Genomic DNA, 23,640 nt, shown 5'->3' on the forward strand with positions numbered 1-23,640 from the left:
GCTATATGATGTAATTATATGGTTAAAGTGCTTGGTTTTTAAGAACAGGATTGGTGTGATATTTCATTTCGACATAAGAGATGTTATTTATTATTCAGGAAACAACCAAAACCAGCAAAAAAAAAATACTTAACATTAGATGCAAAAGAAAAAAAAATGTGGGGGGTATTAATAAATAATGGTTGCTCCTCGTGCAACGAGGATGGCCGGCCCTAGGGCCACCTAGACGTGAATTTGTTTAAGGTGTTTAAGCTGCCAGCTGCATAACCTAATGTCAAGGGGCCGGATACTCAAAACACCTCAAAAGTTACGTTTTTCAGCATGATACAGTACCATATATTGTGGAAGCCTTACAGTACCATAAATTTAGCATACTCAAAATTTAATTATGGTTCCGTAAGACTACCATAAGTTCTCATAACTCTAGTGTTTACCCTGTAAATTAAGTTCTCTTGTCGGACGGTAGATGTCAGTGCAGATGCTCGTTGGCCAATCAACGCTCAGTTAACAAAATCATCAACCAATCACAAGAGAAGGTGAAATCAGCTGAGAGCGACGCACGTAATATTATTGTGTAAACATGGAAGGACCACCAGCCAAGAAGAGACGGCCTAATTTCAGTGAGGCTGAAGTATACGCTCTTGTGACTGAGGTAGCCAAACGAAAAGAAATGATTTTAGGGAAGTTGGACTCAACTAGATGTACACTTCAACTCAAAAACCATGCCTGGGGTGAAGTGTTAAATGCGGTGAATGCTGTTGGTAGAGTCACCCGCAATGTTACTGAAATTCGGCGGAAGTTTTCTGATCTTCGTGTTAGCGTTAAGAAAAAAGCAGCACAAGATAAGAAATATGCTGGTGGAACAGGTAAGTCATAATATTGTTAGCGTGGTTATTGATTGACAATATGAAACAAACTTAACTATGGTTTTTCTGAGGCTTGGTACGATTTTACGTGTTTGTAAACTCAAGGAAGTAAGTAGTGTGGTGGCTCTCCATCGTGAATGAATACACATATTTTCCTTATATGAGCACATTCATTAAAAGAAACATCGTTCTTCGAAGTTTTCCGTGTGAGTAAATAGTAAAAACTTTACCGTTCAACCTAAATTTTTTTTTTTTTTTTTACGTGGATTAACCAACCCAGGCACAGTCACTGACCCACGTCGGGGCCTGTAATAATAATTCTTTAGTACTATTAATAAAAATAACTCTATTAATAATATTATTAATAATAAATAACCATAAATACCGAAATGAAAACACAAAAAGTGAGAATCAATATACAGTATGTATGTTGTGTTGTCGATATTACGAGAAACAATTGCGACCCTGCAATTGTGTGTAAATGGCACATTTTGATCAGCAACCTTGGACTTGCTCTTAATTTTCGTGATGCCATATGGCAGCAGGGTCTACCATTAGACAACACATTATGCTTCCAATATCTTCCCACCCGGTAGTCAGGGAAGTCTGTACTACTGTTAATAATTTCCCCACAACTTTTGGATTTTCTTATTATACCTATCATAAAGTTTACACAATTTTAAGACACACTTGTCATTGTGTCGCAACTGACGTGGAACAGAGATAGTTAATATGAGTTTGTGTGGCAGGGCGGCGGAGGCCTCCCGTTGGTAAAGGAAGCTAGGTTAGGTAGGTTTGGTTACTGTTATAAACTACATATTAATAATTACGTTATTTCCGACGGTAATGAAGGTCATAATGTATAAGTTGCCATAGAATTCCTTTTTTTATGTCGTTAATTTTCATTCATCAATAGATTTATATTCATATTTGGTCTACATTAATATGTAAATTTTACTTTGTTAGGCTTATAGGCAAGGATGTTCTATCTTATGAGTTTACAACTAATACAGGTTGAAAAATTTCTGGCTGCTACTATTTTTTTTGACTTATTTTACCATTTATTGTTTGTTACCTTAAATCTAATTAACTTTTGACATAGATAAAGGAGAATTTTTGTGGCTACAGCTACAATGATAGGTTAGGTTATAATGTTTGGAACTATTTCAGTAGATTCCTTTGTAACTATGATTTCTGCCAAATATAACATAGTTAGCGTATAGTGTATGTAACCACAGCTCACAGTAAGACAGTTATTATTTATTCTTTCTCTTCAAGGTGGCGGCCCCCAAATTGAAATTACATACACTGCAATTGAAGAAGCAATTCTTCAACTATTAGATCCAGCCTCTATGCATGGGATTCCAGGGGATGTTGAAAGTGAAGAACCTATTAATGGTAATTCAGTCAAAATACTTTTCCAACCCTCTGATATATTTTTTCTTTTCTGTCCTTGTTTTTATTTAAAAAAAAAACTTTTGGAGACATTTTTTCACATCTTGATTTGGAAATACTGTACACTATACTGATTTTTTATATAATTTTGAAAAATAACAACACTAGTAAGTTGGTTTCATTTCTAGCTTGTTTATTGCTTCCCTAAGTTATATATTAAATGTTGTTATAACTCGTATGTTAATGGACAAAATTGAGAAGTGCAAATATAAGAAATTTAACGCCTAGTTGATATTTAGATTTAAAAATATTTTAAACAAATATATTTAGATGGTCAACACTATTTTTCAAACCATTATTTTTCCTAAAAGCTTTTGTATATTTGGAAATACAGTGTAATATTTTAATTATACTCTTAACATAGACTTCAATCAACCTATTATACTACATTTCTTTCCAGAAGAAGAAAGAGAACCAACCCCCGGACCCTCAGGAGCTAGGTTTACAGCTAGTTGTTTCCGAGAGGAATTTATGTTTCGGCTCGTTCAAGAGAAAGATGATTCTATAACCCTCATTCTGAATGAGGATATACAGGAACATGATATCACAGTACCCATTGTGCATTTAGAACCTGAAACTTCAGCACCTACAAACATTCCTGGATTTTCATCATCCGGAACATATGAGGTAGAAACATGTAGTTCAAGCAATACTCGTCAACCTATTGCTGCTACCACGGAACAGCGAAGTAGGTCTAGTACCCCTTCTGCCACAGCTGTTAGGTCAACTGTAACTGGTGATTACACTGATGAACTGGGTTCATCTCCAATGCCAAGTACGATCAGAAGTGGCAGGAGGCCACGAACCTCTTCTGCCCGAAAAGATGAAGATCTTCTTCGAGAGATGCTTCGTGTTCAAACACAAATGAGGGACAGTTTTTTTACAGCTTGTAGCTAACACCGAGTGCATTGCATCTGCAATGCTATGCATTGCAAAAGTAATGCAGTCGAAAATCCTATCCAATGATGCTGTGTTTATGGTATGTGTATATGTAGTTGTTTACTTAGGTAAGTCCTTTACTTTTGGTAAATGTGATAATAGCGTAGTTGAAAAGTCATCAAACATTTATTGTAAATTTTCCTTTCAGTGATTGTTATGAAGGAAGACGGCATGTTAAAAAATTGTGTAACTTTCACTTGCAGCCTATACTAGTCATGAAAATGTAACAGGAATATTTAGCTCTCCATAACTTCATTAAAATCACGAAGTTAAGTGAAAGACACACATTTGTCAACTAATAACATGGGTTGCAGTGCTACTACGGGTAATGTTTACCCAGGTTTTGGGTAAAAGTTCCTACCACACTCAAAATTATATGTTTGAAAACAGGCTCATGTACTTATTTTTATTTTTTAAAGGTTCCTTTATTTTGTAAGACGTAGTCAATTTCCAGTTCAACGAGTTTTATTTATTAGTTTGTAGTTTGCGAAGTATGATTCAAGTAGGTTGAAACAGAAATAATGGTGCAAATTCACCAACAGCCTACTGTAATCGCTGCTATTTAACACACATTAGTCTCCAAAGAGCAAGTTGTTGCATTGGTTCTTTCATAAGGATGTGCTGTCTCATGTTACATTTTATAGCTTAACAAGCAAAGAGTATTTCTTTATTACTTATAGTAGTACAGTATTGGGTTATAAGTTTCTTTTAATTTACGGGTATTGATGCAGGTAATTCTAGACATATGAAAATTATACTGTATTCCATTCGTAAATCTAAAAATGGCAACAAATAACAGTAGTTGTATTATTATTTCACAACGATGTGGTGACCCATGTCAAATTGTGTAGTTTAAGATGCAAACAGTAGCAATATTTTTTTATTGTTTCAATTTCTCAAATATGTTTTATATAAGGATTTTTTGTTTCACAAACTTTAGTGCCTTTGGTATTTAGTATTATTAAAAGTATACTGTATTGGAATCAAATTTGCTCAAGGATATAGTACATATATTATTAAGGTAAAAGAAAGCCATTTAATTTCTATAAAGAAGTTTATTTTATTATGTACAGTATATTGAAAATAAAAGTTAAATCAATGTACGCTTTATTCGCATTACCTCTATACTGCACTAAAAAATACTATTTAAACATAGAGGAAAATTGTGTTGGTGAATTGATATTTGATTTTAATTCATCAAGTAAACCAATTACGGACTATATTGGCTCGGACTGCTTGGCCTGTCCCTGCTACAGCTTCAGCTGGATTGTCAATCTCTCCATCATCGTCGACCATGTCGTGGGGAAGTGGTACCCTTCTCATTACACAATAATTGTGAAGAAGGAAACATGCATTTACAATTTTGCCACATTTGGAAGGATCGTATTGAAGTGACATCTCTAATAATTCTACTGACACTAGCTTGGGTAAGACCAACTGTATCACCAACTACATGTTGAAAGGTTCCACTGGCATAAAATCTTAAGGCAACTAACACTTGCGTGTGTATGGAATCAGCATGAGATCTTCTCGTTCTACGCCTTAAAAATGGATCTAACTCTTCACACAGTCTTAGAATTTCACATCGAGGAAACCTATATCTAATTAGATTTTCATCGCTTATATTTATGGGATCCAAAGGGTCCCGATACCTTCGTTCACGTCGTAAAGCTCGATCATGCAGATAAGCTACAACAAGATCCATTGCAGGGTAACTGGAAAATGAGGTCCAAGTGTTACAGGATCAATCTGCAGGACAAAAAATTCTGCAATGGTTTAGAAGTTTGTTACAGTATTGTTTTTATGTTGATACTAACTAATTCAAAGTTTTATCATTAGGCCTAGAATAGAAGGGTTATGCCTGTGAAAAACAAAAATTACGGCCTTAAGGTTTTGCCTGGCTCTTAGGGGTAAAATACTGAAAAATGCACAACGTGTTAAAATCTCTGTATTCATTTAAAATTGAAAGAAATTGTTCATTATGAAAGTAAATAAGGGTGTTAAAAGCATTTAAAAGACATCCTCTTGCCTCAAAGTCTGTCACATACTCGCATTTGAAACTGATTTCTGGTAGGAACAGCAGCCTTCTCCGTTAGCCGGAATCCTTGAAACCCCGAACTTTCTGAAAGCCGTAATTGACATTTTATCTAAAATTAATTCCCAAAGCATGATTTTGCAGGAAACTTACGGCTTAGGTAAATGACTTTCAGAGAGGCACATTTTCCTGAAAACTATGAGGAAAGTTTCCCAGATAACCGAGAAAATTCCGGAGATGGTGGATATATTTCTGGGTTCGAGAGATGATGTAATGGGCAATTGCAGGAACTACCGAGAAAATTTTTCCATTACCATAAACATTCTGGGGATGAGGGATATTTTCTTGATTTGTGATAACTGTCTCGTTAACAGGAAAACACTCATTCATTCACGGTAGTGCTCTTCACCAATTGATCTGGCTAACAGAGATCTCATAGTATTTGGTGTTTTACCCCACTAGAATTTAGGTAAATAATCCCTTGCATAATGTTGGCCTGTGACAAGACACATAAGCTATACTAAGATAGCCTTATTCTGGGCAAATTCAAATAAATTGGTTATTGATAGCATAGCCTTGCCTAACCTAAATGACAAATCACTTCTCTTAAATTACTCAGTTAGCCTAGACCCTGGTGTTTTCCTTTCAATGTTGGTAACATTTGGTCTGAATTGTCTTCAAGTTCATACAAAAAACAACAATTTAAAACCTGAAAATATATCGGATTAGCCGTAAATTTTCTTAAATTAATACTCTACCTATGATAATGTCCAAGGAAGTCTGGAACTAGGCCTAAGGTAGCTGTTAGACTAAGTGTCTCACTGACGGCCTGACACTCACCAAAAAACCATGTACACATTCTCTAACCTAAAATACCATACCATAACATAACATAACCAAACCTATCTATCTAACCTATACCCTATTAGTATAATTTCTTAATTAAATAATCCCCATGTTCTAACTAAATTAAGTAGGCCCCACGTTTAAACATTTATTTGCCTAAGACTGAAAAAGCAGTTATATAGGCCCCTATTAATCAAGTTAATTGCAATCCATATTTTACACCTAATATCATTTAATTTTGGCTAGCCTATGGAGATTTATAGCCTTTCATGTTATCATAAGCCATATATATAAGAAAATAGGCTAAGGCTATTGGTTGAATATTAGAAAAACAAGGCGAAGTCTTGGCAGGAATGTTCACTTGACCTCATATTTGGCTTTCATTACTGAGGGATATTTACGGCTATACAACATTAATAAGTTCTATCTGCAAGTTTACTCAGTCATAAAACATATTTTTACCCTAAGTGTGAGCAATACAAACCTGTTTTGGTAAGAAATACTTTATAATGTGTAAGAAGACAAAAGATGCGTCTCTTCCAAACTGAGACAAACACAAACACTCAAGCCGCTTATTATGGCAACAAAAAAGAGAAAGTGAAATATTATATTTCAGTATGTTTATGTACAAAACATTTTCTTCGTTATTCTATGATAAAACAAGTCTAACAAGCATTATTAAAACATATATTATTATTATTTTTTATACAATCGGGAATTAGTCACTACTACATCCGGGTTGAGAGTGTTACACAATCTCGGGAGCTGGTGTAAGTTACTTGCGTTAACTTACGGAGTTCGATGTCAAATATTTGTTTTGAGTATACCATCTGTGTTTTAAGTATGCCAATCTGAGACTGTGAGTTCAGTTACGGGTACACAACGACATACAGTCCCATAAATTTTTTTGAGTATCCGGCCCCTGGATATTTATCGATTTGCGGATCGTATTCGGGGTAATGGTTAGCCAGTGCAGTTGGCGAGCTGTCCAGTCTTCTCGGACTATTCCGTGACACTGTGTCATGCAGCTCGTTAACTTAGGGTGTGGTTGTTGTGTTGGCTACAGCTTCTACACCTTAACAAATTCACGCCTAGGAGGCCCTTGGGCCGGCCATTCTCGATTTCGAGTGGCTTCCATTATATATTTTCCTTGCCATTGAAGTTAAGTTATGAGCGCCATCTATGAAACATATATATCATTACTACTTCTTACCCAGAACAATCACTTTAAATATTTATCTTAAGACGAAAACAAAAATAACACTATTAATGCCTCTATGTGCTTTATCTATCTCAATTGTTGGCTTACCTAGAGCTGAGACTTTCCTCCTTACAAAACTAATGTTGTCGGCGCCATCTGTGAAATGTATTCGGCACTAATAATGGTTTCCCCAGAGGTGACACTAGCAACAAACATCCTCCAGTAAAAAACTAACTTTGTAAGCTCCATCAACTGTATGTGCTGTATTTGAAACTATTACTGTCTTACCCAGAGGGGATATTTAAAGCACACGCCCCTTGTATAAAAATAACATTTACCAACGCCATCTATGAACCGTATTCGACAGTACTCCTCACGTATTCCAAGGTTCCCAGACTCAAGCGGACCGGAGGAATGGGCAGACCCGGAAATTCAGGAGAAGACGGTGGTGTGGCGCGGGTCGTAACACCCATCACGTCTTGCTCCACTGCTGATGAAGTGATATTGCCGGATTCCTGAAAATTAGAAGGGAGCTCTGACCAGCTTCAAAAATGTGTCCGATTTAATCCCACCCTGAATGACTGTCGTGATGAGTTGGGCTATTTTTTTTTTCATTAAATTTAAAAAGATGAGAGAGAAAATTATCATCCCAGTTGCCTTTAGAGAGAGAGAGATAGAGATTGAGAGAAATAAAGACTAAAAGATAAGAAAATTAGCTGGGATTTGGAAAGAGACAGAGATAGAAATAAGGAGTATAAAGACGAAAAAAGACCTGTTGAGAGAGAGAGAGAGAGAGAGAGAGAGAGAGAGAGAGAGAGAGAGATAAATGGTTCTCAGGTTGTATCAAGGCCAATTTAAAACCTGAAAAGCTACGTTTTTTAAATTAAAAAGTAAAGAGATTAACGTGGAAGAGAAGATGAAGAAGATGAAGAAGAAGAAGACGAAGAAGAGGCAGCGAAAACGAAGATGAGAAGAGGAAGAACAGGAAAAAAAGGAAGAAGAAAATGAAGTTGGGAGGTAAGAATAGAAAATATAGGTGATGAGAAGTTGGGAATAAACGAGTAAGAAGAGGAGAGGAAAAGGTACTCATAAGAAGAGAAGAGAAGAGACGAGAAGAGAAGACAAAGGCGTAGTAGAAAGTGGAGGAAGGAGTGATCACTGGACAGTTCAGTCAACTTCATGATTCCTGCCCCAAGTTTTTGATGACAGTGTAATCGTAAAAACCCGCCAGGGGGAGAAGGAGGAAGGGAAAGTAAGGGGTAGGAGGGAGGAAGGAAAGGAGGGAGAGAAAGTTATGGGTAAGAGGGAGAAAGTAAATGAGGGAGGGAAAGTAAGGGGTAGGAGGGAGAAAGGAAAGGAGGGAGAGAAAGTAATGGGTAGGAGGGAGAAAGTAAAGGAGGGAGGGAAAGTAAGGGATAGGAGAGAGGAAGGAAGGAAGAAGGGGAGAGAAAGTATTGGGTAGGAGGGAGGGAAAGTAAGGGGTAGGAGGGAGGAAGGACAGGGAGGGAGGGAAAGTAAGAGGTAGGAGGAAGGGAAGAACAATTGACGAAGGGTAAGACGGAAGAAGGGAGAGAAAGGGGTAGGAAGGTGGGAGGAGGGAAAGAGGAAGTGTAAGAAGGGAGGAGAGTAGGAGAAAGGAAGAGGAAAGAGAGAGAGAATAATATGAATAAGAGGGTCATTTTCCTCCTTATCCTTTCCCTACCTCGCTACTCCACACCCTCACCCACCCTCTCTCCTTTCATCACCCACAATCCCTCCGCCCTTACCCTAAACACCCTCCCCCCCACCACCCCACCTAGGCAGCGCAACAAAGAGCACCACTAACATAAAACTTTTAGCGAAGGTCTTTATTATGGCGCTAAGAAAACGACGTAATCAAGGGAGTAAATAGAAAACGTTAGGCCTTAGTGTGGACGGGGGACTATGCTGCTGGTACGTCAGGATGGCCTAGTGCCCCCCCCCCCCCGTCTTAAGAGCAACTCAACGGACGAGTTATTTATTTATCATAGGACGCTAACCTGACCTAACCTAACCTAACCTAACCTAACCAATAGATCTTACGGTAATTTTGGTCAGAATGAATTAATTTTGGTTACGTTAGGTTAGGTTTGTGATACTGTTCTTACACTGTCTGTCTGTCCTCTTCCTACTCCCTCCCTCTCTTCTTCTCTCTTACCTTCCCTTCCTTCCTCCCTCCTTCCCAATTTCCCTCCCACCTACCCTCACTCCCTCCTTCCCCCTTTCCCTACTCTTCAAAAAACCCTCCAAAACTTGATACCTAGATGGACAATGGAAGCTCCTCTGAGTTCCTGAATTACAGATAAGCTTCAAGATAGGCTGACTGACTTCTCTCTCTCACCCACTCTACCTCCTTCCCTCACCTCCTCCCTCTCTTCTTCCCTCACCTACGACTCCCCCTCTCCTCTCCATCCTTCCTCACTTCCTCCTCCCTCTTTCACTTCCTTCCTCTCTCATCCACCCATCTCCCTTCCCCTCTCTCTTCTATCTCCGTCAGAATAATGCCGACAGCGATGATGGAAATTGTTTTATTACTCTTATAAGGAAATGAAGGGATAATGGAGGAAATAGTTTAATTATAGTTTAATGGTAAGAGAGGCGATAAAAGGACATCTTACAGTGAGCGTCTCTCTACTGCCACTATGGAGGAATAGAGCAGCGTGAGGAAGACTATATTATTTCCTTCATGAGGGGTATTATATATATATTTTTTATCATCTTTTTTTTTAAGTGAAATATACTGAGTTGTGTGTGTGTGTGTGTGTGTGTGTGTGTGTGTGTGTGTGTGTGTTTTAAAGTGTTATATATTTTTATTTTTATTTGTTTTTGTTATGTTTATTTGTATATAATTGTTATTTATTTATTTATTTATGTATTTATTATCTAACTAAATTGGACAGACTTAACGAATTATATAACGAAGGGGAAAAGTATATAGCTAACTAAATAACTAAACAGGATAGAGTTAACTAATTCAATAACCAGGGAGGATAGACGCCAACATTAACATACAGTACACCTTAGACGCCAATATCGCCAATATTAACACACACACACACACACACACACACACACACACACACACACCAATGATTTTATGCCTGTAGGGGTAGGTGGATGAGATAGATAGATAGATAGATAGAGATGAATAACCAGCAGTATAACCTAAGCTAGAGAGAGAGAGAGAGAGAGAGAGAGAGAGAGAGAGAGAGAGAGAGAGAACTAGACAAAAACCTGAGAGATAAAAAGAGACAGTGATAAAGAGAGAGAGAGAGAGAGAGAGAGAGCGAGAGAGAGAGAGAGAGAGAACACAATAGGCAGTAATTTCTCAACAAACTTTATCTCCCTCCTTCCCTCCATACAACTGAGAGATATATTTATAACTCTACCTAATAATAAACTCTTTCTACCTCAAGTTTTCTTAATTATTATTTTGTGTGAGAGAAGTTAAGGGGGTGTGGAGGCATCTTGGAGCTAGTGGTCAGGTGGTTTGTGTGGTAATTGGTACTTCTTTCTTTTAATGATTATGAGGGGAGAATTGTTCTTTTTCTTGTTCTTCTTTTTGTTATTTTTTCTTTTTGTATTTTTGTGATTGTTGTTGTTCGTTTTCATCTTCTTCTTCTTCTTCTTGTACTTTTTGTTGTTGTTGTTGTCGTTATCATTGTTATTGTTATTGTTATTGCTATGTTATTATTATTATTATTATCGTTCTCATAAGTGTCACCAACAGGATACGTGTTAGCATTACCTATTGCAAATTCTTATCAACGTCTATCCTAATGTGGTTGGACATACATATAATAAGTTGGGGCGGGACTACTGGCAGTTCTCTGGTGCCTCTCCCTCTTCCCTCTCTAACGCAGCCTCTACTGCAGGGGTTCTCAACCAGGGGGGAAAACTGATTCGGGAGCAAGAGATATGTTCGATGAGAAATCAATCACAGAATTTTGGCCCTTGATGTGCGATTCCTACCCAAAAGTGGCAGAAAGAGCTATCCGTGCATTGCTTCCGTTTGTGTCGACATATCTTTGTGAGTCAGGCTTTTCAACTCTGTTGCAAATTAAAACGAAGCAACGTAGTAGATTAGTGGTAGAAAATGACCTGCGTTGTGCCCTTTCAAGCACTCCTCCGCGTATCCCAGAATTGGAGAAGAAAAAACAATCACAGGTTTCTCATTGACTGTAATCTTCATCAGAATAAAATTAATTACAAATTTACAATATCCTGGTATTCTATTGAACTTTTTGTTTATTGCATTATGCTTCAGTTTGGTCTGTTAAGTAATTCATTATAAATAAAAAAAAAACTATTTTACTTTTATTCAAGTTTTATAAATCCATCAACATTTTCAATTGGCATTTAATTTGTAAAACTCCACCATAAAAATAATCCATGTAAAATTGTAAATGTATATGTACTAATATGGAAAAAATAAAGGATTTTCAGTATTATATTCATATTATTTGGAATGCACTTTTTGAGGCAGACAATCTTGGAAAGGAGGAGGGAATGACATTCTGACATATGGTGAAAGGGGTGCATGGGGCAAACAAGGTTGAGAACCACTGATCTAGTGGGTAGTACTGGCGGCCTGGCTGACGTATGAACATCCCCTTAAATGCCACACACTATTACTCTCATCCATTTTTCAGACTCTCCTTGGGAACCTTCATCTGTGTGTGGGTGGTGGCAGAGGTCCTTGGTGGTGCTGGCTCCCGTCATCGGACAGACAGACACTCTGGACAGATGAATACAGAAGGTTAGTGCATTTTAGTAAAGATTGCTATTGCCGTCAGTATTGTTATCGTTATTAACTTTAATATCAGTAATACTTTCGTTTATTACTTTTGTTCAGCTGAGAGTCTCATAACGTCATCTTAACACTCCCAAGTAACGACAGAACTGATCTTATACTTCCTACAAGATGGAGCTATAGATGCCATCTGACATTCCGACTACCTTACCCTTGACTCTACTGTGATGGGAGAAAATTGGCAATTTCGTTAAATAGGAAACACCAGTCACTCGACACATAAGCTCCAGGTCCATTTCAAGTCGGCCTTGTAGACAATATTAAGGGGATGAAGGCCAGTATCGCCTTTTCTTCCCTCAAGGATGCTCTACCCTCCGAGTAATAGGATTGAAACTCCTTCACGGGGTGTCGAGCACTTCTCAGAGAGCCCGACTAATCACCTCCTCGGTGTTGGATTCCCTGTGATGCGATGCTTACTTGTCTATTCTGGGAGAGCGAGTAACGAGCTTTGCGTCGTTTATAGTTTAATTGTTTAGTACCAATCAGGTGTACACGTGAAGGCAAGAGCTACGTGACTTGCCCTGGAGACAAACATAATTAATAAATGATGGAAAGGTTAAGCAGATGTGTCTTTTAATGTGTTTATAGATGTGGTGGAGGCGTAAGTGTAAACAGGATGACTGGCGAACGCTCACATCTACCCACATGATTATATGTACGTACGTTTCTTACTGGACACACACACACACACACACGTTATGCTTAGTAATTTACATATCCCTAAATTTATATTTATCTTCTTTCTCTTATTATCTAGTCTCTCTTCCCCCCCCCCTCTCTCTCTCTCTCTCTCTCTCTCTCTCTCTCTCTTATTGTCCTTGTATCTCTCTCTCTCTCTCTCTCATTACCCCGAGTCCCTCTCTTTCACTTACTCGATCTTCAAAAATTTCAAAAGATTTACATTACGTTTATCAATAAGACCACGTGTGTGTGTGTGTGTGTGTGTGAGTGTGTGTGTGTGTGCCCTCCTAGTTCCTCCAAGCCTCAGCCTTCTCCTAGCTCCTACCATACTCCTCTGCCCCTTTCAATCCACTTCCCTCCCCTCCCTCAGCTCCTAGCTCTCACTCTTCAGCTCCTTGTCCCTAGCTCCTAGCGCTCAGGCCTCCAATTGCCCCTTAGCCGCTTAACAGCCGCCTCCTGACCACTACTCCCTTTTTAACCTCATTCTTGCTACTTATCCCTATTAGTCCTTTCCTAGCCATTAGCCTCCTCCTACTCCGCTCTCCTAGCCACTCGCCTCCACCTACCCCCTTTCCTATCCACTATCCCTCTCGTAGCACCAATCCTAGCCAATAATCGCTTCCTAGCCCCTCCTAGCCCCCTCCTAGCCATCCCTGTGGTGTGACACTTGCTTTCTGCTGACAAGGACAGAACCAGCGTGATTGGCACTGCTCTCTCTCTCTCTCTCTCTCTCTCTCTCTCTCTCTCTCTCTCTCTCTTTCTTTTCTCATTCTTTCTCTTCTCAACTTCTCTCTTATCTTCTCTTTCTCCTCTCTTACTTTCCTTTTTTCCTCTCTTTTCTCCTCTCTTAGTCATCTCTCTCTTCCTCCTCCTGTATTTACTTTCCCTCTTCCTAATTCTCTCTTTTATATTCCTCCCTCTCACCTCTCCTCTTCCTGCCTCTCACTTCCCCTCTTCCTGCCTCTCACCTTCCCTCTTCCTGTCTCTCACCTCCCCACTTCCTGCTTCTTACCTCCCCTCTTCTTCTCCTTCCTCCTTTCCGTCTTTTTCTCCCTGCCATCTCCCCCTCTCATCCCCTCCCCCTTTTCTTCCCTGTTTCTTTTTTTCTCTCCCCATTTTCTCACCGCACTTTTCTCCTTCTTCCCTCTCTTTCCCTCTCTCTTTCTCCTCCTCTCCCCTCTCTTCCTTTCCCCTCTCTGTCCCCCTCCCCTTAGACGTCACAGCAAGATGGAGAGGGGAAAGGGTGACATAGGAATCGCTCCGTCTGTTATAGGGAGATGGAACTTGGATGAGGGAGGGAGTAGTAGGAGGAGTAAAGGAGGTAGAAGGAGAAAGGGAGGAAGGGAGAGGGAGGGAGACTGGAGGAGAGGGAGAGAGAGGGAAGGAAGTCAGGGATTAAAATAATAAGGGAAAAATGATGATCAAGAGGAGGAGAAAGAAGAAGAGGGGTGGAATGTGGAGGAAGAGGAAAAGTGATGGAGAGGAGGAGATGGGAGGAGGGGTATACTCTCCCATCCCTCTCTCGCCCCTCGCTTACTTCTTCTCTCATCCACTCTACTCTACCTCCCATTGTTCATCTATCTCTTCCTTCCTACTCCGTCTCGCTTTCCTAACTTACTCATTCCTTACCTTCCCTTTCACTCTTCCCCCTTTCCGCTTTTACTTGTCACCACCTCCCCTTTCTTCTCCACTTACCCTTTTCTCTTCTCTCCCTCTCCCTATTTATCTTCGCCCACGCCATTCTCGCCTTTCTTTCCCTCTCTCCTTTTAATTCATCCTCATCCCCCTTTCCCTCTCTCATATTACCCATCACCCTACCACTCACCCTCTCCCCCCTCTCCTCCCATTTCAATCTGTCTCCACTGCCTCACTTCCCCATTTCCCATCTCCCCTCCCCCTCCCTCTATCTATTCAACACCCTCCCCTCCTCTTTCCCTCCTCTCTCCCTCATCCCCTCCCTCTCCCTCCCCACCCTCCCCCTTCCTCCCCACATCTCCCCTCCCTCCCCCCAGCAATACCTGTCAGAGGAGACGCAGCACCCGGGCCGTCCCGTCACTGAGGCATCTGGGTTATTGATGTCGGATCATAGGCAATAAACCCACACTAACCGAACACACGTAAAAATGACTGTCTATGTAGGAGGTTTTAAAGGGTAGAAGGGGGAGTCTCAGTGGGAGGGGGGGGAGGTGGGGGAGGTGGGAGGGGGAGAGTGTGTTGGTGGGAGGGGAAGGAGGTGTTAATGGGAGGGAGTGTTGAATAGTATGAATTGTAGGAGGAGAAAGAGAGATTAAGAAGAGATAGGGGTGATATGAGGAAGAGGAGTAAGGAAAAGCGAGTTATGGGGAGGTTAGGGAAGGGATATAGGCATAGTTAAGAGGGAAAGGAGAGGGGAGGTATGGGGAGGGGGAGGGGATGAAATGGGCAGGGTTAAGAGGAGTTGAGGTGAGGTAAGGGGATGGGGGAAGGGGGTAGGAGTTAGCAAGGGTGGATCCTTAAAGGGGAAGACAGGTGCTTGTGTGACTGGCATTATGACTGAATGGCGAGAGAGAGAGGGAGAGAGAGAGAGATTCATACAGAGGGAAAGAAAGACAGATAAAAAGTCATCGAGAGAAAGAGAGAGATAGTGAAGTAGGGAGGAAGGAAAGCGGAGAGAAAAAGAGTAAGAGAGACAGAGAAGACGAAGAAAGGAGAGAGTAAGAGAGAGAAAGAGAGATCCTTCCTCAAGACAACATAAACACAAAGAGTCATGGGACAACCCGCATACTGGCCAAAGATTAACTACCCAATCAATTAATTCTTCCCTCAGAGAATTAGAACCCTTGATCCTAACTCTCCACAAGGAATTAGAACCCTTGATCCTAACTCTCCACAAGGAATTAGAACCCTTGATCCTAACTCTCCACAAGGAATTAGAACCCTTGATCCTAACTCTCCACAAGGAATTAGAACCCTTGATCCTAACTCTCCACAAGGAATTAGAACCCTTGATCCTAACTCTCCACAAGGAATTAGAACCCTTGATCCTAACTCTCCACAAGGAATTAGAACCCTTGATCCTAACTCTCCACAAGGAATTAGAACCCTCGTCACCTAGTTCTGATAAAGGAATTAGGACGTCGGTTAATAAATTCTTACATCATTTATGGATAACGACCTTAACTACCCTGGAATCACCATGTTACAGGTCTATCATGTAGATGTATCGGCCTACTGTTACCTGTTCAATCTAGTATTAGGCTAGATTAGGTTAGGTTTGGTTAGGTTAGGGGAAGTTTGGTTAGATGAGGTTAGGTTAGCTTAGGTTAGGTGAGATTTAGGTTAGGTTTGGTTAGGTGAGGGTTAGATTAAGTTATATTCGATAACTTTAGGTTTTTATATTTGGTTAGGTTCGTTTTTTTATTAGATTAGCTTAGTTTATATTGCATTAAGATTGGTTAGATTAGGTTTAAACTATCTTGGATAATCATATTTCAACACCAACATTTCCACTTATCCTTCAATTTAACTTTGGATTGACCTTCATAAGCTCTTAAACATTCTGGCAATAACATAAGACTATCTCCTTGTAGATATTAATCCCGTAAACATATTGATAAAAGGTCTTTGATAATATTTTCTGATGGCCTTAAGATAAGGCGGTCAAGGTTTGGTCTACAGAGGGGTAAAATTATCTCCTATTGATCGACGCTATTGAGGCTGATTCAAGAGAGAGAGAGAGAGAGAGAGAGAGAGAGAGAGAGAGAGAATCCTATTAGAAAGCTGTGTAAAGGAATGAGGTTGAAAAAGACGAGATATAGAAACAGGGTGTGAGAGAGAGATGGATAGAGAGAGAGATAGGGAGAATAATGGTTTAGTGGGAAGAGAGAGAGATGGGGAGTGCAAAGGATGAGGAGAGAAAGAGAGAGAGAGAGAGCAAAGGATAAGGAAAGATAAAAACGGATGAGGAGAAAGAAGAAAAGAGAGAAATACAAAATATTGAATATCTCAGCGTTATTGGCAAAAGGCGCTCGAGAAGCCATATGGTAGCACCTCCTAGCAAAATGTAAACAAATGCTGGATAATCCGACCTGGGAGATATGGCGGGAAGGGGGATATGGCGGGAAGGGGAATATGGCGGGAAGAGGGATATGGTGGGGAGAAGGGAATATGGCGGGAAAGGGGGATATGGCGGGGAGAGGGATATGGCGGAAGGGATGGAAGAGGATATGGTGGAAGGGGGAATATAGGCGGGAAGAGGGATAGGTGGGGAGAAGGGGATATGGCGGGAAAGGGGATATGGCGGGAGAGGATATGGCGGAAGGGGAATATGGCGGGAGTGGATATGGTGGGAAGGAATGATGGTGGGGAGAGGGATATGGGAAAAGGGAAGGGAAGGATATGAAGGGCGGATGAATGGGGGGAATATGGCGGAAGGGGAATATGGCGGGGGGGAAGGGGGTAGGATATGGCGGGGAGGATAGGTGGGGAGAGGGATGGTAGGGAAGAAGGGGATAAAGGGGGATAGGCGGGAAGGGGGATATGGTGGAGGAAGGGGGGATATATGGCGGAAGGGGGATATGGCGGAAAGGGGATATGGCGGGAGAGGGATATGGTAGGAAGAAGGATATGGGAAAAGGGGATATGGCGGGGAAGGAGGATATGGGGAAAGGGGGATATGGCGGGGAGAGGGATATGGTAGGAAGAAGGGCATGGCGGGAAAGGGGGATATGGCGGAAGGATATGGCGGGAAGGGGGGATATGGCGGGGAGAGGGATATGGTGGAGGGAAGGATATGGCGGGGAAAAGGGGATATGGCGGGAGAGGGATATGGTAGGAAGAAGGGGATATGGCGGAAAGGGGGATATGGCGGGAAAGGGATATGGCAGGAGAGGGATATGGCGGAAAAGGGGATATGGCGGGAGAGAGGGATATGGTAGGAAGAAGGATATGGCGGGAAAGGGGATATGGCGGGAAAGGGGGATATGGCGGAAAGGGGGGGGATATGGCGGGAAAGGGGGAGAGGAAGATATCGATGTGTTCACCGTCGCTCAACACCTCGTCTATTCACTTACGGGTCTTCAGCTCATCTCTTGTTTACACGGCTGCCCAACCCCTGCTCTCCCTTCCCCCTCCCCCACCATCCCTCCTCCCTCCCCCCAACTCTCCCTCCCCTCTCCCCTATAGCTCACCGTGACGCTATCTACATAATATACTACAGTGTTTTATCGTGTTTGTGCTTTGTTTTTTTAGTAGCAGCGTTAAGTAAGTCGGATACCTGAAGAACTTTGGGTCGAATACGTCTTCATTTTTCACCATACCAGATTTTCTGTTTTGTGTGTGTGTGTGTGTGTTGTGTGTGTGTGTGTGTGTGTGTGTGTGTGTGTATGTATGTGTGTGTGTGTGTGTGTGTGTGTGACCCTACATACGTAATAAGTATGTTGTATATGAAGATGGTAAAGAGAGGTGAGGAGAAGAGAAGCTTAGGCTGTTTGTCATGGTTTTGGGGTGGATCGGTGGTAAGTATGTGTGGATTATATTATATAAAGATAATAATATGTCGTATTTCTTATTTCTTACCGTAGAGTCCGATACCTTCACACTGATTACTTACAGGAGATTATGGCGTATCTACGTAGAAGTTCACTCCACCACTCGACATTCCATGATTTATACTTGATAAATGATGATTTAATGAATTCATTTAATTTTCAACATCCATCTAAGTCACTGGTTATACTTTGTCATAATCAATCAGTCATTACCTTTAGTAATAATAAGATAGGATCACAGATACGGGCAGATAATTGCACTTACATTTATTTGTCAAGCTTCCATACAATGATTTACAATTTGCATGGGTATATGATTCACTCACTTCTTTCCACAGGCCACAGCAACAAAAAGTACTCTTGGGTTACCACACTTGGTGTCGTGCAGGAGAACTCTGTGAGCGTGACTTGAATTAACCATTTAGGTGCAATAGACCAGCCTGGATTGCTTTTGTCGCAACCAGGCTTCCACACGTGATATTTCCACGGAGATAACAACCTAGGTTAACACGCTTAGTCTCGTGTCGACCTTCCACGGCCATAACAACAAAAGGTACTCTTGGTGTACCACACATAGTCTCGCGTCACTGAGTCACGGTAGACGGTTGTCGCGGCAAGGAGAACTGGTAAGCGTGACTTGAATTAACCATTTAGATGAAATAGACCAGCCTGGATTGCTTTTGTCGAAACCAGGCTTCCACACGTGATATTTCCACGGGGATAACAAACCCAGGTTAACACACTTAGTCTCGTGTCGATCACGGTCACAGTAGACGGGTGTCGTGCAGGAGAACTTTAGTCTCGTGTCGACGACGGTTCACAGGACGGAGTGGCGGTGGAGGACTCTGTGTGGTGTGGTGTCCCGCCCCCTTTCAGGAGGGAGAGGATGGAGACGACGTCTTAACTAACCCATGGTTCAGGGGGTACTACTTAAAATGAGGTTTTTGGGTGTGAAGCGATGAACAGTACAACACTGTTTCACTGCCCACCCCCCTAAAGGCTGGCTAACATACACTAATTGAAAAATACATGTCCCAGTTATGCCTCGCCGGGCGTCTTATCTCTGGTAAAACAAACTTTGGAGTTGGTTGCGTGGGTAAGCCTAACGCAACCCATGACACTGTTTAATTAAAGAAAGAGAAAAAGAAACGCTAGACTGAGCGATAAAGATGGAGACAGAAAAGGAAAGCGATAGAAAGAGGAGAAAAAGTCCACGACGGGAAAACAAACAAACAAACAAACAAACACACTGAAGATATCACAGAAACAGCTGGAGTCAAAAGAGAGTTAAAGACAGCATAAAACGAGAGAAAGAGAGTGAGAGAGAGAGAGAGAGAACAGGAAAAAACCAGCGCTAGAGAGAGGTAGAAAGCGCTCAACAGAGGCAGGATATGATTCATTCTGAGTCCGTATGAATGTCGGGCAACAAAAAAGGCGTAAAAGTTTTCCACTTATTTACAGAGCGGGATGGAGGTCAAGAAAGTAAAATATTACCCACACTCCCGTCTCTTTATTGTTTATTTCTTGTTACTGTATGTCGTTATTAGCGTCATTATTACACCTACTTATTGTCATTGTCATTTGTATTGTTAAGTATCAATTGTATTTTAATGTTTGTAGTTCGTTTCCTGGTTTAGTTTTTATCATATAGTTTTTCTTATTATTTTTCGACGTCGTTTTTGTGTTGCTATCTCCCTTCTTCGTCTTCCTCCTCCTTCTTTGTTTTATCCCTTTCTTCTTGTCTTGGTTTCTCTTCCCTTTTTCTTCCCCTTTTAATCTCTTTTTGTGTCCTGATTTTTGTTTTATTCTTATTAAATCTTTTTTCTTTCTGTGGATTTTTTCTCTTTTTCTTTTTTCGTGCTGTTTATTTTATTTTTACTATTTCCCTATTATCTTCGTTCTTTCGTTTTGTTCTCTTTCGTTTACGCTTCAATTTTTAATCAGTCTGTGTTATTCTCTCTCTCTCTCTCTCTCTCTCTCTCTCGACGTCGTTTTTGTGTTGCTATCTCGCTTCTTCGTCTTCCTCCTCCTTCTTTGTTTTATCCCTTTCTTCTTGTCTTGGTTTCTCTTCCCTTTTTCTTCCCCTTTTAATCTCTTTTTGTGTCCTGATTTTTGTTTTATTCTTATTAAATCTTTTTTCTTTCTGTGGATTTTTTCTCTTTTTCTTTTTTCGTGCTGTTTATTTTATTTTTACTATTTCCATATTATCTTCGTTCTTTCGTTTTGTTCTCTTTCGTTTACGCTTCAATTTTTAATCAGTCTGTGTTATTCTCTCTCTCTCTCTCTTCCATCTCCCAACCCTTCTTTTCTCCACTTCTCTCTACCTATTCATTCAGACCCTCTTTTCTTTTTCTCTCCACCCTACTCTCCCTTTCTTCTCCCTCTCCCTCCAAGCCACTTAACCTCCCTCCCAGGGACCTAGAATCCATTCCTACACAAGGCCAAGGTAATTTAAAGCCCCTCCCTCCCTCCCTCACTCCCTCCTTTCCTTTCTCTTTCCCTCTCTCCTTCTCTCCCACTCTCTCTCTCCCTCTCTCCTTCTCTTTACTTGATATTTCTCCTTCTTCTCCTCCTCTACTTAATCCTTTTACCAATCTCCCTCCCTCCTTCTTCCTAATCTTCATCTCCACCTCTTCCTTCCTTCCTTCCTTCCTCATCTTGTTACTCCATCTCACCATGCCTGGCCTCCAAATTTCTTTTCTCTCTCTCCCACTTCCTTTACTTCTATCCCTCCATTCCTCTTCTCCTCCTCCTCCTACTCATCGTCCTTCTCCCTTAATACCTTTCCTCCTTCTACAAATCCCTTCCTTCCTCTCTTCTCCTCAATCTTCCCTCCATCACATCTTACCTTTCTATCCCATCCACGAGGTTTCGCTCCCCCTCCCCCCTCTCTCTCTCTCTCTCTCTCTTTTAGTTTTCCACCCTTCCTCTCCCTTCTTCCTCTTCATTCCCTCTCCTCTGTTCTCCTCTGTTCTCCTCTACTGTTCTCCTTCTCCTCCTCTCTTCTCTTACCAGGCCTCCAAAATGCCCTTCAAGGTGGTAGTGAAGTTGGCCCCCATATGGAGGGCGCAGTGCACGTAGTGAGGAGGTGTTTTTGTACAGTAAACTTGTGTCGACTGGAGTTTACCGGAGTTTATCTGACGCCTAAAAACTCCAGCCGCTGAGAGAGAGAGAGAGAGAGAGAGAGAGAGAGAGAGAGAGAGAGAGCTGCGAATGGTTACTGGTGTTGTTGTTAGTGGTGGTGGTGGTGGTGTTAGTGGTGTTGTTATTGCTGTTAGTTAGTGGTGGTGGTGGTGGTGGTGGTGGTGGTGGTGGTAGTGGTGGTGGTAGTGGTAGTGGTCCTTTTGCTGTTGGTGGTGATGGTGGTTGTGGTGCTGTTATTAGTGTTGATAGTGGTGGTGGTGGTGTTAGTGTCAGTGGTGCTACTGGTAGTTGTGGGTGCAGTTACGAGTGCTGCTATTGGTGCTAGTGGTGGTGGTGGAATTCTTCAGCACTGGAAAATGCCTTCATCATCACCACCATCATCACCCTCACCACCATCATCACCACTAGAGACAACAGCGTGTAGGAAACTGACAGCAACGGGCGGTGGGGGGGGGAGCTGGTGGAGGTGTCAACAATATGTATTTAATTCTTCAGAAGCTCAAGGCGTAAGAGACAGACAGACACAGAAACATATCCAGAGTTGGGGTGAGGGATAAGTCGGGGGAGTCGGGGGGGGGGAGGGGAAATTCGTTCGGGAAACACTTTTAGTAAATGGGAAAAAATCCTCTCCTAGTAAATATTTTTTTGTCATTAAAGTTTATTCCATGTTACGAATTAGATGAAATATATTACGTAGCAGCTCAAGATTTCGTTCATATTTTTCATTTTTCTTTATTTCATATTATGAATTATGGGAACAAGTGTATTTACCTGTGTTATAAATATTTACCTGTGTTATAAATATTTACCTGTGTTATATTTATTCACCTGTGTTATAAATATTTACCTGTGTTATATTTATTCACCTGTGTTATAAATATTTACCTGTGTTATAAATATTTACCTGTGTTATATTTATTTACCTGTGTTATAAATATTTACCTGTGTTATATTTATTTACCTGTGTTATGAATATTTACCTGTGTTATATTTATTTACCTGTGTTATAAATATTTACCTGTTATATTTATTTACCTGTGTTATAAATATTTACCTGTGTTATATTTATTTACCTGTGTTATAAATATTTACCTGTGTTATATTTATTTACCTGTGTTATAAATATTTACCTGTGTTATATTTATTTACCTGTGTCATAAATATTTACCTGTGTTATATTTATTTACCTGTGTTATATTTATTTACCTGTGTTATAAATATTTACTTGTGTTATATTTATTTACCTGTGTTATAAATATTTATCTGTGTTATATTTATTTACCTGTGTTATAAATATTTACCTGTGTTATATTTATTTACCTGTGTTATAAATATTTACCTGTGTTATATTTATTTACCTGTGTTATAAATATTTACCTGTTATATTTATTTACCTGTGTTATATTTATTTACCTGTGTTATAAATATTTACCTGTGTCATAAATATTTACCTGTGTTATATTTATTTACCTGTGTTATAAATATTTACCTGTGTTATAAATATAATTGTTATAAATATTTCACTCAAAGTTATATTTTATTTACCTGTGTTATAAATATTTACCTTGTGTTATAATATTACCTGTGTTATAAATATTTACCTGTGTTATAAATATTTACCTGTGTTATATTTATTTACCTGTGTTATAAATATTTTACCTGTGTTATAACATTTACCTGTGTTATAAATATTTACCTGTGTTATAAATATTTACCTGTTATAAATATTTACCTTGTGTTTATACGATTTACCTGTGTTATATTTATTTACCCAAAAGTTATAAATATTTACCGTGTTATATTTATTTTACCTGTGTTATAAATATTTACCTGTGTTATATTTAGTATTTTACCTGGTAAGTTATAAATATTTCACCTGTGTTATAAATATTTACCTGTGTTATAAATATTTACCTGTGTTATAAATATTTACCTGTGTTATAAATATTTACCTGTGTTATAAATATTTACCTGTGTTATAAATATTTACCTGTGTTATATTTATTTACCTGTGTTATATTTATTTACCTGTGTTATAAATATTTACCTGTGTTATATTTATTTACCTGTGTTATAAATATTTACCTGTGTTATAAATATTTACCTGTGTTATA

At 40.1% G+C, this 23,640-nt stretch overlaps 1 protein-coding gene and 1 long non-coding RNA gene across 3 annotated transcripts; one reads left to right on the plus strand and one right to left on the minus strand.

Moving 5' to 3' along the window:
* The first annotated feature begins 562 nt into the window (after positions 1-562).
* Positions 563-3,919, plus strand: LOC121866231 (nuclear apoptosis-inducing factor 1-like). Of its 2 annotated transcripts, XM_042365844.1 has the most exons (3): positions 563-866; positions 2,145-2,264; positions 2,722-3,919. In XM_042365844.1, exons 1-3 carry the CDS (start codon positions 581-583, stop codon positions 3,216-3,218), a joined length of 903 nt encoding a protein of 300 aa, XP_042221778.1. In that variant the 5' UTR covers positions 563-580; the 3' UTR covers positions 3,219-3,919. The 2 variants fall into 2 exon arrangements, with proteins under 2 accessions (XP_042221778.1, XP_042221779.1); XM_042365845.1 differs by lacking the exon at positions 2,145-2,264.
* Positions 3,920-4,428: 509 nt separating this feature from the next.
* Positions 4,429-5,658, minus strand: LOC121866232. The gene is made up of 2 exons (XR_006088944.1): positions 5,309-5,658; positions 4,429-5,009 (listed from the first exon to the last, which is right to left on the minus strand). It is a non-coding gene; the product is annotated as an uncharacterized LOC121866232 (long non-coding RNA).
* Positions 5,659-23,640: the final 17,982 nt, after the last annotated feature.

The sequence above is a fragment of the Homarus americanus genome, unplaced genomic scaffold (genome assembly GCF_018991925.1).
Source record: "Homarus americanus isolate GMGI-L3 unplaced genomic scaffold, GMGI_Hamer_2.0 scaffold1026, whole genome shotgun sequence".
NCBI classification, from domain to species: Eukaryota; Metazoa; Arthropoda; class Malacostraca; order Decapoda; family Nephropidae; genus Homarus; species Homarus americanus.

Coding starts and splice junctions, on each gene's coding strand:
- LOC121866231 (XM_042365844.1), top strand. CDS start 581: ATGGAAGGACCACCAGCCAAGAAGAGACGGCCTAATTTCAGTGAGGCT. Junction 867..2,144: donor GAAATATGCTGGTGGAACAG/GTAAGTCATAAT, acceptor TTTCTCTTCAAG/GTGGCGGCCCCCAAATTGAA. Junction 2,265..2,721: donor AAGTGAAGAACCTATTAATG/GTAATTCAGTCA, acceptor ATTTCTTTCCAG/AAGAAGAAAGAGAACCAACC.